At 39.9% G+C, this 16,062-nt stretch overlaps 1 protein-coding gene across 1 annotated transcript in view; it reads left to right on the top strand.

Moving 5' to 3' along the window:
• The window catches only part of INO80D (INO80 complex subunit D), a 38,937-nt gene extending 23,741 nt beyond the window's left edge, over nucleotides 1-15,196 (top strand). The window contains exons 6-10 of the mRNA XM_052635555.1: nucleotides 2,524-2,633; nucleotides 4,374-4,507; nucleotides 10,985-11,202; nucleotides 11,927-12,084; nucleotides 13,527-15,196. Of these exons, the coding sequence (XP_052491515.1) occupies nucleotides 2,524-2,633; nucleotides 4,374-4,507; nucleotides 10,985-11,202; nucleotides 11,927-12,084; nucleotides 13,527-14,692 (1,786 nt within the window). The 3' untranslated portion in view covers nucleotides 14,693-15,196. The remainder of the gene's footprint in view (nucleotides 1-2,523; nucleotides 2,634-4,373; nucleotides 4,508-10,984; nucleotides 11,203-11,926; nucleotides 12,085-13,526) is intronic.
• Nucleotides 15,197-16,062: the final 866 nt, after the last annotated feature.

The following is a 16,062-nucleotide window of genomic DNA, read 5'->3' as shown; positions in this document are numbered from 1 at the left end:
CTTGTGCTCTGTACTCTGCTTCATTGTAGAATTTTATACTTATTAATGTCTCTCTGTCATACCAGACGAGGGCAGGGACAATGTATATTTTGTTTTTAATCTCCAGTGTTGATGAATGAATGAATAGAATTGAACAAGTGAGGGTCTGTTTTCTATTTGTCAAAAGAACTCACTCATTTTGATACACGTTTTAAAATAAAGATATCTAACATTTATATGATATAATGCTTTCAAATGTATAATTTCAGTAGAAATTTTAGTTTTGTCCAGCATGAAGCAATCTAGATGTAGATCGTTGTGTATGTTGGGTCTCATATATTGTACAACTCTGTCAAAGATGTGACGTATAAAGAAACTATACTGTGAGTTTGGGACAGTTCGCTATCTGTATGGAAACTGTACTTAGCTATGATTTTTAACTGGCAGAATCGACCCCTTCTTATCATCTCCCAAACCACCTTTAGTGATGTTTTTCAGAAAATTTCATGATAACCATGTGTTGCAAGACAGACACCAAGATGAACTCAAATTACAGATCTCAAATTTATGTGATATCATCTATGTTCCCCATGATTAATAAAATGCTTTATTGCTCACTACATTGCTGATAATCATATGCCAGTGTGCCATAATCATTCCTTGGTGATTAGTTCCTTACTGCTTTACATTACATATAAGGTCTTCAAAAATCAACTCAGTTGACTAACTTCCTCTGTATTTAATATTTTTGTTATCAGAGGCCTAGTTCCACAGAAAACATTTAAAAAGTTGCTGTTAAATAGTTTAGAAATTGAAACTATAATGGCTACCTTCTAATAGGTATTCTTAAAATATGGTTTAGATATAAACTAAACATTAAAATATTCTTTATCTAGTAACTTTGTCATTTATGTGTGAGCATGTAGAATAAACCATTGAAATAGCTTAAAATTTATAAACCTGAGTCTCAATATCTTATAGCCCACAATTCTGCAGAAAGATAGTATTGTTTGTGTGGAATCTTCTTTTTTAACAGGGGATCCAGTAGAGCATATAAACTGGAAGCCCACAGTAAATATTTTCATGTTAACAGCATCAAAATCCTTGTTTTGTTGGGATTATTCTCTATGGGGATATTGAAATCCTGACTTTGGGTTTATTTTAAGAGACAGATTGGTGAGTTAGAACATAATGATGATTCTAAAATTGAAGCCAATGGTTTACTTTGAAGTTTAGGATAAAGTAAGTGAGGGCTGTGTTGTACCACTAGGCCTGGCAGATGGTTGAGTAAATTACTAAAGAGTTCAATGAAAGTTATCCATTCAAATTAGAGAGCTACCTTCTATTTAAATCTAGACCAAGAGAAATTGGGCTTAGCTGCCAAAATAGTAAAGTTTCAATTTTTTGGAAATTGTGAGCTTAATGACCTACTTCCTCACTCGTGATCCTGACAAACCTAGTAGAACTCTTAATTAAAGCAGCTTCTAAGGCAGCGCCTTTTTACATTCACTATATGAAAGTTATAATTGTAATAGAAATATTATATGTAACTTAGATTCTATATGACCTTTTCTAATTAATGTATATCATCTCACTTAAATCCTTAGAAGGATACTAGAAACAAACAATTCAAAAGATTTTTCAATTTTTGATGCCCGACTGGTGACTCAATGCACCAAGTAGATTCTTTTTCCATACTCAGGCACGTGTAAAGGCCTAATAGTTTATGACATTTGATAGAATTACATAGATAGCATAGTTTTTATACTTCCAAGAATTAAAATTTTTTAAAAATTTAATGTTTGTATGAAACAATGGAAGGATTACAAACTAATAAAATGAACATATATTAATTAATAGAGCAAGTGGAAGCTGGCAAATTGAGACGCGGTGGAAAGGAGATTCTTCATTGCTTAGCTTTCTGTTCCGGCATCCCATTCCTCATGTATTAGGTTCATTATTTTGCAGATGTATTGTTTAGAAGCTTTCTGAGGCCAAAATCTAACAACGTTGACAATAGTGGTGACTGACAACCATTGATTCTTTACTATGTACCATACTCTCTACTGCATGTGGTGTTTTAGGTGTGTCTTTTGATGCTTGCCTGTCAGCTAGAGGACTCTTTATCTGCACTCCACAGGTGAGGAAGTTGAGACTTAAGCAAGGCTAAGTAACTTGCCCCAGATCACAGAGCTAGTAAGAGGTAGAGCCAAAATTCAGAACCAGGTCTCGTCTGATCTAGTCTCGTGGTCTTCACTATTTTCTACTGCTTCCTTGTGAAGTAAAAGAAACCAAAATATCACTTTAAAAAAAGCCAAACAAAACCTCAAAATAGATAGACATAGCTGAGGCCAAATTATAATGTAATTATTTGTTTTGTCAGTTGGGAAAATATTAGAACTGGTCATTATAATTCATACTTGCATATTAATTAATTAATCTAGGTAGTTAAAAGTGTGAATGTTATAAAATAGTAACATTATGGAATAATTGCCCTAGATTCTTAACGCATTTTAAAAAATTCTTATGTTTTTCATTCCTTAGCATAAGTCGGACCACATTGAAGGAGACGGAAGCTGCAGCGTGCAGTGGGACCGTGAAGGGCGAACAGTGCACCAACAAAGCCCTTCCGTTCACCAGACATTGCTTCCAACGTATCCTCCTAACTTACCTGAGTGCACATTGGAAAGTACTGACTCATTGGGTGATATATTTCATTCTTAGGTCAAGTGAATGATTTTTGAAATCATAACTGTTTAGTATTTAAAATAGTTTTTATATTACTTCTGATTTTCTTGGTGTTTACTCAAAGTTTCTTGCATTTGTTTTGCCCAAAAACTGAATAGCTTTTTTTTTTTCTGCTTGTTGCTGCTGCTGCTGCTAAGTCGCTTCAGTCGTGTCTGACTCTGCGACCCCATAGACGGCAGCCCACCAGGCTCCCCATCCCTGGGATTCTCCAGGCAAGAACACTGGAGTGGGTTGCCATTTCCTTCTCCAATGCATGAAAGTGAAAAGTCAAAGTGAAGTCGCACAGTTGTGTCTGACTTTTAGCGACCCCATGGACTGCAGCCAACCAGGCTCCTCCATCCATGGGATTTTCCAGGCAAGAGTACTGGAGTGGGGTGCCATTGCCTTCTCTGTTTTTCTGCTTATGTCATTATAATTCTGTATTCAGCAATTATATCAAAATGAGCAAAATGGACAGCAAGTAGTAGATTCTTCCAGTGGCTGTCATTTAAATAAAATTTTTTAAAAATAGGATTCTGGTCCTTCCAGTAGTTGTAGGTAGTTTGTAAGAGATAACCATGGCACTCATTGACAGGAAAATCAAACCCCATTATTCAAAAACTGTGTCTTTAGTCTTCCAAGAAAGTTAAACAGTTTTACAGTTTTTTGTGTTTTTTTTTTTATTGTGGGATTAATTTGCTCTTTTTATTGAGTACATTGCTGATCTGAAATGTATGAAAGATAACAAACATCACTAACTAGGAAAGATGATATCATAAGACAGAATATACATGAGGAAAACCTATGTTAAGGAACTTCAGGGTGATCATGAAATCTTATTACTTTCAGTTCTATTAAACATTTAAAGTTGAGTAGGATTTTAAAAATTAATATAGTAGCAATTACTTTTCTTTACTATCTTTCTGAGTTTTTCCTTCCTTTCTCTTGGTATTGTATTTTCACAGCTTTTTCAGCAACAGTTTCTGTGCAGTAAAGGTTTTTTTCCTATATGCTTAATTGTAAAAGCATAAAGGAATAAATGAAAGATATTCCCTTAATAGATATAAAGTATATCTGTGGAAATATATAGTGGCTAAAAGTATCAATGCTTAAAAATGATGATGACAAAAAGCTGATGTTCCACTTTTAATAGTACAGTTTTAATTTTAAAGTAATTTTTCATAAGTTAGAAGTTTGAGTTTGGTATTGGAAATGTGAAGTGAAAAATTCAAATATGGATAGATGAGTTTTTTTGTAATTAAATCTTTAACTGTTTATTCTTGATTAGTATCTTAGGCAGAAATTTTCCTTAAAAGAAAGTTTTGTTATTGTTTAAACCATCATAGTGTAACTTTTAGGAGTTAGTATGTTAGGAAGGAAATGACCCTGCTTCTCTAAATAACAGAAATCAGAATGGTCATAAGCGAGACTCATGTTAGGAGCTCATTAGCAAAATAGACTCCTTTAGAAGTATCTTCTGATAATTGAAGATGATAAATTCAACTGTTACCATTTTCTGTAATAGTAGTTGGGTTGGTTCGTTAGCTTTTGTAGAAAACAAAATTTATGATTACTAAGCACAAGTAACTGAAGAAATACATTTTATATAGAAATTGAAAAATTAAATTGTTTCAGTATATTTTATTCTTAACGTAAAAAAACCCCAGATATCCTTTTAAACCGCTCTCAGCAACTCTTCTCAAGTTGCACAGCCAAGTTCGCAGATGGACAGCAGTGTTCTGTGCCCGTCTTTGACATTACACACCAGACACCTCTGTGTGAAGAACATGCCAAAAAAATGGTAAGTTCAGATTTTATTTTCTGCAACATAGGCTTTCAAGGTTTTTTTTTTTTTTTCGTATTGGTATTTTAAAAATTGTATTGAAATATATTTGACTTATGATGATGTGTTGATTTTTTTTTTCTGTATAGTAAAGTGACTCAGTTATACATGTATATACATTCTTTTTCATATTCTTTTCCATTATGGTTTGTCACAAGATATTGAATATAGTTCCCTGTGCTATACAATAGGACCTTGTTGTTTATCCATCTTATGTATAATAGTTTGAGGCTTTAAATGGTTTGATAGCTATCCACAGTAGGAAATATTTTGTGACTTGGTACAAACGATGTGTGTATATATATCACTGAAACAAGTTTTGTGAAGCTCTTTTAGTACCTCATATTTTGTAGTCTGTTCTATTTCACACACAAAAAAAGTTGATAATAAACTATTGATTAATTTTATACCCTCATTACGAAAGAAACTAGAAAATATTTAGTAGTTACTTAGATATGGTCATTTTGCTTATTATCTATACCTTAGTCTATACTTCTTAAGATACATTTTCTTATACTTAAGCTGAGTTTCCAAGATCTTTCTTGCCTCATTTCTCTAGGTTTTTGCTTTACTTGTATATAACTCTGTGAATGTCTTGCTTATCTGGTAAAATTTCAGCCAAAAGCCAAACCCTATTATAATCCCATTGAATTTAATTATTGCTTTAGTTAGTGCTGGTAGCATAAGCCCTAATTAATGCAGAATAATTGAGAGGAGAGACAAGTCTGAATCAGTGAACTGTCTGAATTATATAATCACTTAAGATAAAGGCAGTTCCCCATGAGACCACTCCTGAGTTCTGCTGTTTGCAAAGGATTGTGCTTGGTGCCTGTGTGCTAAAAAACTGAATAAGACAGCCTTTACTTGCTATGAGCATATTTCAGTTTGCAGGGCTGCGACAGGGTCACCCAGTGGCCGTTGCACAGGACCTCGTATTGTAACACCGTGGTCTTGGCATGGCCACTAGCTAAGTGCATATCGAGGATTTTTTAGACCTCATTCTTTTTAGACCTCAGTTGTCATATATTAAGTTTACTGGCTGCTTCTTCCTGAATGTCTTTTGGTTTTTAGATTTACGTTATTGACCATATATTTTGAAATGTTGTATACTAAAATTACGCATACAAATGCTGAGTAATTATTTTAACATTTAAAATAAAGACATTTTTGTTAGCTCATTGAGGCTTTATCATGGTTAAAGAATGACTTTCATATGTTTTTTGAACCACTTTTGGGGACCTTCATTTGTAGTCTCATGGACCCTTGGTAACAGAGGCTCTGTAGCTTTCAAACCACTGAAGTAAATGATCACCATTCTAGCATAGTTCTAATAAGACTAGGAAAATATTGTTAAATAGTGGGGGTCTGTACTTCAGGATCTGCTTTATTGATTCAGTGAGTTGATCAGTATAACAATTATGTGAATACTTCTAAAGAAATTAAAAGCAGTTCATTCTTTTCAGCTGGTTTAATATTCTACTTAGACAAATTCAGCTGGGCAAACATAAGGCTGAATTAGTATAATAAACTTAGTCATAAAATAATATTTATTATATAATTAAAAAATATAGTGTAAATAAAATTATATTAATCAGGTTTTTAAAAGGTATTTTCAATGCAAAGTTTTTACAGTGATACAAATGATACAAATGGTTTTCTCTCTGGAGGCAGTTGTAGAATCTGACACTGGTTTGAGCTATTTTTAAGTGAAAAATTACATAAGAGAGTATAGCAACACTTGTATTCCATCAGTGCACCAGTGAGAGAATCTCGATGGTAAAAACCATGCTAATCTCATGGCTCTACTTTCCAACTATACGCCATCATTTTTCCCTACATTATTGTAAAAGTCTCGTAATTAGGCTCCCTTCCTCGTGCCATGCCTCCTGCACCCACATGTGCTGCTTGCATATCAGTCGGTGTAGACCGTGTACATGGGTCCCACTGTCTTTGAATTACATATAATAAAGTTCTCTCTTTTCATTGTACAGTTCTGTGAATGTTGACAGTGCATACAGTTGCATAAACACACCACAGTCAAGATACACAATAGTTCATCACCCCCTCAAAAGTCACTAGTGCTGCCTTCTGTAGTCAGCCCTTTTTTATCCTCACTGATCTACTTCTGTCTCTGTTTACATTTTCCAGTGTCTTATAAATGGAATCGTTCAGTATGTAGCCCTTAGAGCAGGCCTTTCAGAATATAGATCTGATCGTTTTAGTTCCCTGCTCAAAACCTTTCATTGGCTTCACATTGCATCTAGAATCCAGTTCAAAATTCTTAATCGTGCCTGTGAGGCACTTCCTCATCTGGCACTAGCATCTTCTCCAGCTTCATCTTACACCCTCTCCTCACCTCTAGAGCTCCAGCAACACTGGCCTTCTTGCTCTTTCTTAAACACTTTACATATGCTTCCATCTCGAGAAGCACATGGCAAAGCACTCCAGTCTTCATGCCTCCTTTTGCCATGGCAGAGGAGCCTGGCAGGCTACAGTCCAGGGGGGTCTCAAAGAGTCAGACATGACTGAGCAACTCAGCACAGCACAGCACACTCCCATCTCAGGGGCTTTGTACTTGTTTTTGTCTTTTCCTGGAATGTTCTTTCCCCAAATTCTCCGTGTCTTACTCCTTCATATCATTCAGGTTTCTGATCAAATGTCCATTCATTTCTGCCTCCCCTCTACCCTGCCACTTTTTATTCTCATTTGTTGTTGTTCAGTCACTAAATCGTGTCTGACTCTTTTGTGACCTCATGGACTATAGCCCACCAGGCTCCTCTGTCCATGGGATTTCTCAGGCAAGAATGAGTGAAAGAAAGTGAAAGTCCCTCAGTCATGTCTGACACTTTGCGACTCCATGGACTATACAGTCCATGGAATTCTCCAGGCCAGAATACTGGAGTGGGTAGCCTTTCCCTTCTCCAGGGATTCTTCCCAACCCGGGGATTGAACCCAGGTCTCCCGCATTGCAGGTGGATTCTTTACCAGCTGAGTCATAGGGGAAGCTCAAGAACACTGGAGTGGGTAGCCTACCCCTTCTCCAGTGGATCTTCCCGACCCAGGAATCGAACTGGGGTCTCCTGCATTGCAGGCAGATTCTTTACCAACTGAGCTATCAGGGAAGCCCAGGCAAGAATATTGGAATAGATTGCCATTTCCTTCACCAGGGGATCCTCCCAAACCAGGGATTGAACCCAAGTCTCCTGCATTGTCAGGCAGGTTCTTTGCCACTGGGCTACCAGGGAATCTTCATACTCTGCCTATTTTCCTTCCTAACATTTGTATTTACCTCATGTTGTTTATTAATTTATTTTCTGAATCCCCCTACTAGAATGTAAACTTCACAAAGGCAGGAACGTTGTTTGTTCGTTGCTGTATCTGCAGTGCTTGGAGCAAAGATACTCCATAAGTAATTGTTGAATAAATTATTGGTAGGCACATGGCTTGTGGGGTTGGGGGAGATTCTGGATTAGACTCAGCCGCTGGATAGGACAGCCATTGGTAGAAGTGACTCAAGCTGTACGAGGTCCAGGCTGGCAGACAGAACATGGTATTCAACAGGAATGAACTCATAGAACAGAGGGTAAGTTATTAAATGGGTTGTTGTCCTGCAGAGAAATATTAATAGAAGGGGACAGTTGAGAACGCTGGGAGTGAACAGTGTTCATGAACAGTGTTTGCGAACAGTGTTTGTGAGTCGCGTAAGTAAAGGAATGCTACTAGGACATGGGTGCTGGGCTTTCTGGAGGAGCCAAGTAAGGGGATAGCAAGAGCCAGGCGGGGCCTTGGTCACGGGCAATTCTATGTGGAATGTTGTCAGGATACACAGCATAAGCATAGAAGAGTAAGGAAGAAGCCTAGAACCAGAACTAGTAGGGCTTATATATTTCTAACTAGAGCTCTCTGACTTCCTTATATTCAAGACCCACGCTGGTGCTAGAGGGAGATCCTGGAGTGCATGCCAGCTCCTGGTGGGGACTGGCAGCTGCTTATTCACTGCATAGTGGGCATAAAAAATGTAGACATCAAGTGTTGAACCGAAAGGAATTACAGAGGCTGGAAAGCAGCCTGTCTTCTGTTGTTTTCTAAATTTGTTGGCAACTTTTGAGTTTGTAATTGTGTTTGGATTCAGGTGTTTGACTGGGATTAACCTTCTTTTAGATTTCTTGGATTTATGCTTAATTTTATTCTTTCTTGGTATGTTTGTTGCTACTGATACTTATTAGTCTTCAGATCTTTTAATGTATTTGGTTATAAAAGTTATTACTGAATTCATCAACTCAAAGGTAAAATCAATCATAAAAACCACAATTATTATATATACCACCCAGATGGAAAAAATGTTGCACAGTGCATTTCTTATCACTTAAATTTTTTCTTTTATACTTATCAAAATAGCTTTTTTAGACTTAGACATAAATATTTTTATCTTCTATTTCACTCCTGATTTCAGCTAATTCTTGATGTGTGAAAGGCAGTATATAACATGTGCTAGAACACAGCTTTGTTCTCTTTGTGATTATTTTCCTTTCTCATTTGGTTGTTGCTTTGCGGGAAAAAAAAAAAGGTAGAGGTGGGGATTGTGGTCAGTTCTTTAATAATGAATATTTGCTTCGCTAATAACAATTTTCTACCTTGCTTCTTTCTGTGCCTTTCTGCATACCCATGTTTTTCCTCTACACTGTAAAACCAACAATGCACGAACCTCAGTTCAAACAAGTAGAGTGCAGAGAGCTACGACCAACTTCGAACATGTAGGCAGCAGCAACTATAATGACCTGGCTGACAGAGATAATAATATGCCATTATTGTAAAATGCTCCCCCACTGTAGTGATAGTAAAATGTGCATCTGGGAATTGATGAAATACCGTATTTAGATTTAAGGCTACTAGCTGAAGAAAGCTAGTTATAGTGCAAGCTTCTTGTTTTTGCTGGTTCTTTTTCCTTTCCCTCCTCACTTAACTGCAGCAGTTTTATAAAGCTGTCTCCCCATTGTCTTCTCTCTTTACCATGTGAATTATTTGAAGGACTTCCACTGTGTCACAACTTCCGAGTCTACACCTCCATCCCTTTCTTGCATCCTGTGCACCAGATACAATTTTCTCCTGCCCTCACTCCCTGCCATCTTCACACCTCAAACTGTGTGAGCCCAGCTGAATTCCTTAACTCTGATTCTGTTTATTCTGCTGTGTTCGGTATCCCACGAACGGCATCCTCACCTAACAATCACCTCGACTAGAAACTCGAGAAACACTTGAGAGTTTTATATTCCCCTCATCCTCACCACATCCACGCAGCTGTCACATGTTGAGAATTCTCTCTCAGCAGGCCCTTGCTTTTCTGTTCTTGCTCACTTTGCCCTCAGCCGTTTATCTTCTGATATCTGTTGAAATCGCCCTCTGATTGGAATTTTTGCCTTCACTCACTTGCCTCTTCTCTTTATTCATTTACAGTGCTACTGGCAGGTTAGTTAATCCTTTTATTATTATCCCTATTACTTTTTGGCTGCACTGGGTCTTCGTTGCCACACACAGCCTTTCTCTTGTTGTAGAGAGCAGGGGTGCACTCGTGTTGTGGTGCACAGGCTCTAAGACATGGGCTTCGGTAGTTGCATCGCAGGTTCTAGAGTGCGGGTCGGGAGTCGTGGCACACAGGCTTAGCTGTGCTCCACAGCATGTGGGATCTTCCCAGAACAGGGATCGAACCAATGTCCCCAGAATTGGCAGGCGGGTTTTTATCCACTGTACCATCAGGGAAGTCCAGTTAATCCTTTTAAAACATTTGCTGTCATCAAGAATCATTCCCGATTGCCTACAAAATGAAGTTTAAAATTCTGAGCAGAGTATTCAGAGTCATGCAGGATCTGGTGCCCGACTTCCTCACAGCTGATTTTTATATTTGACCCTCCATCATATCCTCAAGCAGCAGGCCATCCCCAGTTATTTGCTGTCCTTTTTGTCTCATTTGTGCTATTTCCTTTAGCTTAGAGTGGTCTTCCCCCTTATCCCAACAACTGGAAGTCCTGTTTATCCCTTAATCCCACATAACTACAAATAATGAATTCTCTATTTGCATACCCTTAGATGGTATTTATATCATCATTGCCCAGTTTTTCCTATAGTATTTATGTATACTTGTATTCATGTTTTTCCCATGGGATACCAAGTAAGTTCCTCTGGAGTGCAAATCAAGTTTTATTCGGTTCTTTTATACCACAGCACCTGTGACAATGCCTTTTTAAGTGCGGAATGAGCTTTCTGTATATATTGAATTGATGTGAATTAAATTTTAAAATGAATTTCTTATTTAATTATTGTTACAATAGTTTGGGGCACTGTATAAAATAATAAGAGATATAAGTGTTTTTTTCAGATAGCGGTTTGCTTTTTCCTGAATAATCTGAGTTTAAAAATACCCATTTATTCATTCCAAAGGATAATTTCTTGAGAGGAGATAGCTCCCGTAAAGTTCAGCACCAGCAGCAGAGGAAACCCAGGAAAAAAACCAAGCCTCCTGCACTTACCAAAAAACACAAGAAGAAGAGAAGGCGTGGACCTCGTCGACCCCAGAAGCCCATCCCCCCTGCAGTCCCCCAGGGGAACCTCAGCATGCCCACCAGCGTTTCACTGCCAGTGGAGGCCTCCCACATGCGGTCAGTGACTGCGCCAAGACTCACGTCTCCTTTACGTGTTCTGATTGTTCTCAGAACATCGGCTTCCTTTCCTGTTGGAAGTAGGCTAAAGGCACCCTGTGGTGTATCAGCCTAGACTCTGTAGTTTCCAGTGGGATTTTTACCAGATACCTGACGGGTTTAGATCTGAAGTAAAGTTTTTGATTAAAACCCAAGAGAGCAGATGCTGATATTGGGAATTTAATTGTCTGTTCTCAGATTTTTCTGTTTCAACAGAAATTGCATATATGTTCCAACAGAAACATTCCATCAGAAATGTGATGCATTATTAATTTTGACAGGGGAAAGCATTTTGACCCGATGAATGATGCTTCTGTTTCAGCTGCAAATTTCAGTTTTATCTTTTTCTTTTTTAAATTATTTTGGCCAGATTGAAAATTCTACCAGAAAATAGTAAGACACACTTGATAGACCAGATTGTAATTCGTTCTACTAGTACACCAAATTGCAATTCACTCTACTAATTTGCAGTAAAAATAGTATCTCAAACTGGTTTCCTTCTCTTAATACATGGGTGAAAAATTGTAGAAATATGTGACTGCATATGGTGAGGTCTGCCGTTCTGGTTTCAGATCTTAAAGTAGGCGAGGAGATTATTTTGAGTTAGGGTTTTCCATTTCTGCTTCTGGTGACTTGGTGCAAAGGTAAAGTGGGAATGGTGGGCCAACCGTGTCATCTTCCCCAGGAGCCCATCCACACCGGAGCTGAGCGCTGATGAGTTGCCGGATGACATTGCCAATGAGATCACTGACATTCCACACGACTTGGAATTGAACCAGGAGGACTTCTCTGACGTCCTTCCGCGGCTACCTGATGACTTACAAGATTTCGATTTTTTTGAAGGTATGGTCAGTATTTTGACTCAAGAAAACTCGTTTTTCAAATGAATTTTTTTTTAAAAAAGGGAAATAGTTTTTTAAAAATATGTTCAAAGTATTCCTCCTCACATGTAACATGGACAGAAGATATAAAGTGCCTGAAGCTATTTTATTTTCTTTAGAAGGCAAACATTTTTTTTAAAATGATAAATTAGGCTTAGTAAATCAGTAGGTTTGATAGCTAGGTTTATAACTTTATTCCTTTAAAATGAGTAGTGGTGGTGGTGGTGGTGGTGGTGGTGGTGGTGGTGGTTTAGTCACTAAATTGAGTCCAACTCTTGCAACCCCCTGGACTGTAGCCCACCAGGCTTCTCTGTCTATGGAATTCTCCAGGCGAGAATACTGAAGTGTATTGCCATTCCCTTCTTCAAGGGATCTTTCCGACCCAGGGATTGAACCTGGGTCTCCTGCATTGAACTGAGCCACAAGGGAAGCCCCCAAATCAGTAATTTTAGTTTATTTTCTTACCTTTTCTTTTTGACTACATTGCATAGCTTATGGGATCTTAGTTCCTTGACCAGGGGTCATGGCAGTGAAAGCGCTGAGTCCTAATCACTGAACCGCCAGGGAATGTCCCTACTTTAGTTTGTTTTTGAATAAAGACATTTTAAACTTGAGTTTATTGAACTTTTCAGCACTTGTCTTCATTTTGATACCCCACCCGGTACTTCAGTTGAAGTGCACTTTTCCACAACAAAGTTTGCTTAACCCCACCAATTGTTTAGTGCTTTCAAGGGAAATCTTTTCTACTCTGAGAATGTTTCCTTCACCATTAAAAACTGGATATTTTTATAGAGATTACTCCAGTTCCTAACAGTAGATTTTTTGATATTGGAAAGGAAATCAGTGTAGCTTCCATTTTATGAAAATTCCTTAGAAATGGGAGACATGTGAGAGGGGAAGAGCAGAGAGTAACGCAGAAACGTGGGAAAAGGTAACCAACGAAGTGAGCTGAGCACTTGCTTTTGTGCTGAGATATACGTGTGAGTTCTGTGTTCTGGGTTCACGGCTGTCCCTCCAGCTGAAAGAGCCCAAGAGCAGAAGAGCTAACAGGGCTCCTCCTGCACAGCCTTTTGTCTCAAATGTGAACCGACTGAGATGTTTTCTGTTTTAATGTCTTAATATAACTTTGGTTAAAAACATACCTATAATCAGATAGTGACCCCGGGTTTTAAATAGGTAATCCTTAGATTGCTGAGCATTGCACACTGTGTTGAGATGGCTGTGAGAGTGCTGTCAGTGACCCGAAAATGTGGTTCAGGCTCACCTGTCCTGCCGTGAATATGTCACTCTTGCTCTCCAACCCAGCCCTTAGTAGAATGTCGTGACAGATAGTTCCAATATATGGTTTTTGTGGTCAGGATGGTGGAAGCCCCACTGACTTGTTGATAGCTCTTGTTTACCCAGGAAAGAACGGAGACCTCCTCCCCACCACCGAAGAGGCCGAGGAACTTGAACGGGCCTTGCAGGCCGTGACTTCTCTCGAGTGCCTGAGTACCATTGGGGTGCTCACCCAGTCAGATGGTGTGCCCGTCCAGGAGCTGTCAGACAGAGGAATAGGGGTGTTCTCCACAGGGACGGGAGCGTCGGGGATCCCGTCCTTGAGCCGAGAGGTCAACACGGACCTGGGGGAGCTGCTGAATGGGCGTATAGTCCATGACAACTTCTCTAGCCTAGAGCTGGATGAGAGCCTGCTCCGTTCAGCTACCTTGTCTAACCCACCTACACCCCTGGCAGGGCAGATCCAGGGGCAGTTCTCTGCCCCCGCCAGCGTCGGCCTTACTTCTGCCACTCTGATGAGCCAGAGTGCCCTTGGGGAGAGAGCCTTCCCAGGACAGTTTCATGGACTTCATGATGGCAGCCATGCCTCCCAGAGGCCACATCCTGCCCAGCTGCTGAGCAAGGCAGATGACCTAATCACCTCACGACAGCAATACAGCAGTGATCACTCACACTCCTCGCCCCATGGAAGCCATTATGACAGCGAGCACGTGCCGTCTCCCTACAGTGACCACATCACCTCTCCCCACACGACATCCTACTCTGGTGATAACATGGCAGCTACCTTCTCAGCAGAGATGCCCGTCATGGCGCAGCACTTGCTCCCGACGCCACTTGAGGTGCCACTCGGAGGGGTCGTGAACCCCAGAACTCACTGGGGCAATCTCCCCGTCAACCTCGGAGACCCCTCTCCGTTCAGCAACCTTCTCGTCGCTGATGGGCATCTTCTTTCCACGTCCCTCTCCACGCCGCCCACCACTTCGAACTCAGAGACCACACAGCCTGCCTTCGCCACCGTGACCCCCAGCAGCTCCAGTGTGCTTCCGGGGTTACCGCAGACCAGCTTCAGTGGCATGGGGCCTTCCGCTGAACTGCTGGCCTCCACCTCCCCCAAGCAGCAACTCCCTCAGTTCAGCGCAGCCTTCGGCCACCAGCTGAGTTCTCACAGTGGCATTCCCAAGGACCTGCAGCCCAGCCACAGCTCGATAGCGCCTCCCACAGGCTTCACAGTAACAGGTGCCACAGCTACAAGTACCAATAACGCGTCTCCCCCCTTTACCTCCCCTAACTGAGCGTGTCTGTGTGTTTGCAGGCAGGTGGGGAACCTGGTGTTTTCTATCTTCTTTTCCCTCTTTATCACCCACCCCCTCTGCCCTTTTTCCTAAAGAAGATTTTAAAAATAACAAACGGGGACTAGAGGAGAACTCCCCTTTCCCAGTTAAAACAAGTTCCCCCTGCGGTGGACCTCGCTTCAGTGTTCACATGTGCTCCTTGGCACTGGTGCTCGTTCCCTCCTGGCGGGTCCACCTTCCCCCCAATGGTTTCCTTAGCGGCTCAGCACAGTGACTGGATAGAATCGACTTTCAGCAGCAAGTCCTAGAAGTGGAAGATACCTCAGATTACCAGTGCCCTTTACTATTTCCTAGTATTGCAGATCAACGCTTTCCATTCTAATACCAGGTCTTTACACAGGTGGTTCTAGCTAGAATGAGCCTGTTCATCGAGTTCTGTGTAAAAGATGGCAAATGGTGTGCAGAGGCAGATTCAAGCCTCTGTCTTAGCACTAACTGCTCAAACACCACATGAGGCCAGGATTCCATTCCTAATTGTGATCATGTTTAATTAAAAAGAAAAAGAATTAGTCTTTTGACTGCCTGTGTGTATGTGTGCACCCACGCGTGTATTTCTGTGCAGGGCAGGAAGCAGCTGTCCCATTGTTTTTGTTTTTGTTTTTGTTTTTTCTTATTTCCTAATAAGTAGAAGTCTCTTCTCCTTTCCCACATCTCAGAGCCCTAATAAGGTTGGACATTCTTTCCCACTGAGTTAGCCGACCTTGGTAAATGGAGAAGGGTGGCGGTCTGGCGGCGTGAGTAGCACAACCCTTTTCTGCTAAGTTAGCCCAGAACACAAAAAGCTGAATTCACATCAGTGCCCGGCGGATGTGGTGAAGACCTTGGCCAGAGGGACTGCAGGGGTTGCTGCGATTCTGAGGTCTGGTGGTTGGTTGTATTGCCTTTTTAGACACACATTTGTTTCTGAATCCCTCTTCCATGGAATATATTCACAAGATGTAATTAAAGAAAATATTTTGATGTGAAAAACAGGATAGTTCAAGATTGGTTTGGAGAGATGGGATCTGTGAACTCCTTGATCCATCTTTTGCTTTGGGATTTTTCATGTTTACAGTAGTGATTCTTTGGTAAAGTTTGTAAAATGTTGATGACACTTGTAGAATCAATGTACCAGTTGTGAAGTGACATGTAATATCTGAAGGATATACATTTTAAATTTTTCTTTCAAAGCAAAATATGGAAATTAGACATAAATCTTACTCACCCTTTGGTACTTTTAAAATAATTTTAAGTATTTAGGTTTAAGTTTGGGGAATTTTTTTGAAATACCAGATCTTGAAGGTTAAAAATCATATTGGATAGTTTAGTAA

Source organism: Budorcas taxicolor, chromosome 2 (genome assembly GCF_023091745.1).
Source record: "Budorcas taxicolor isolate Tak-1 chromosome 2, Takin1.1, whole genome shotgun sequence".
NCBI classification, from domain to species: Eukaryota; Metazoa; Chordata; class Mammalia; order Artiodactyla; family Bovidae; genus Budorcas; species Budorcas taxicolor.
This window is presented reverse-complemented; position numbering and strand designations above follow the sequence as displayed.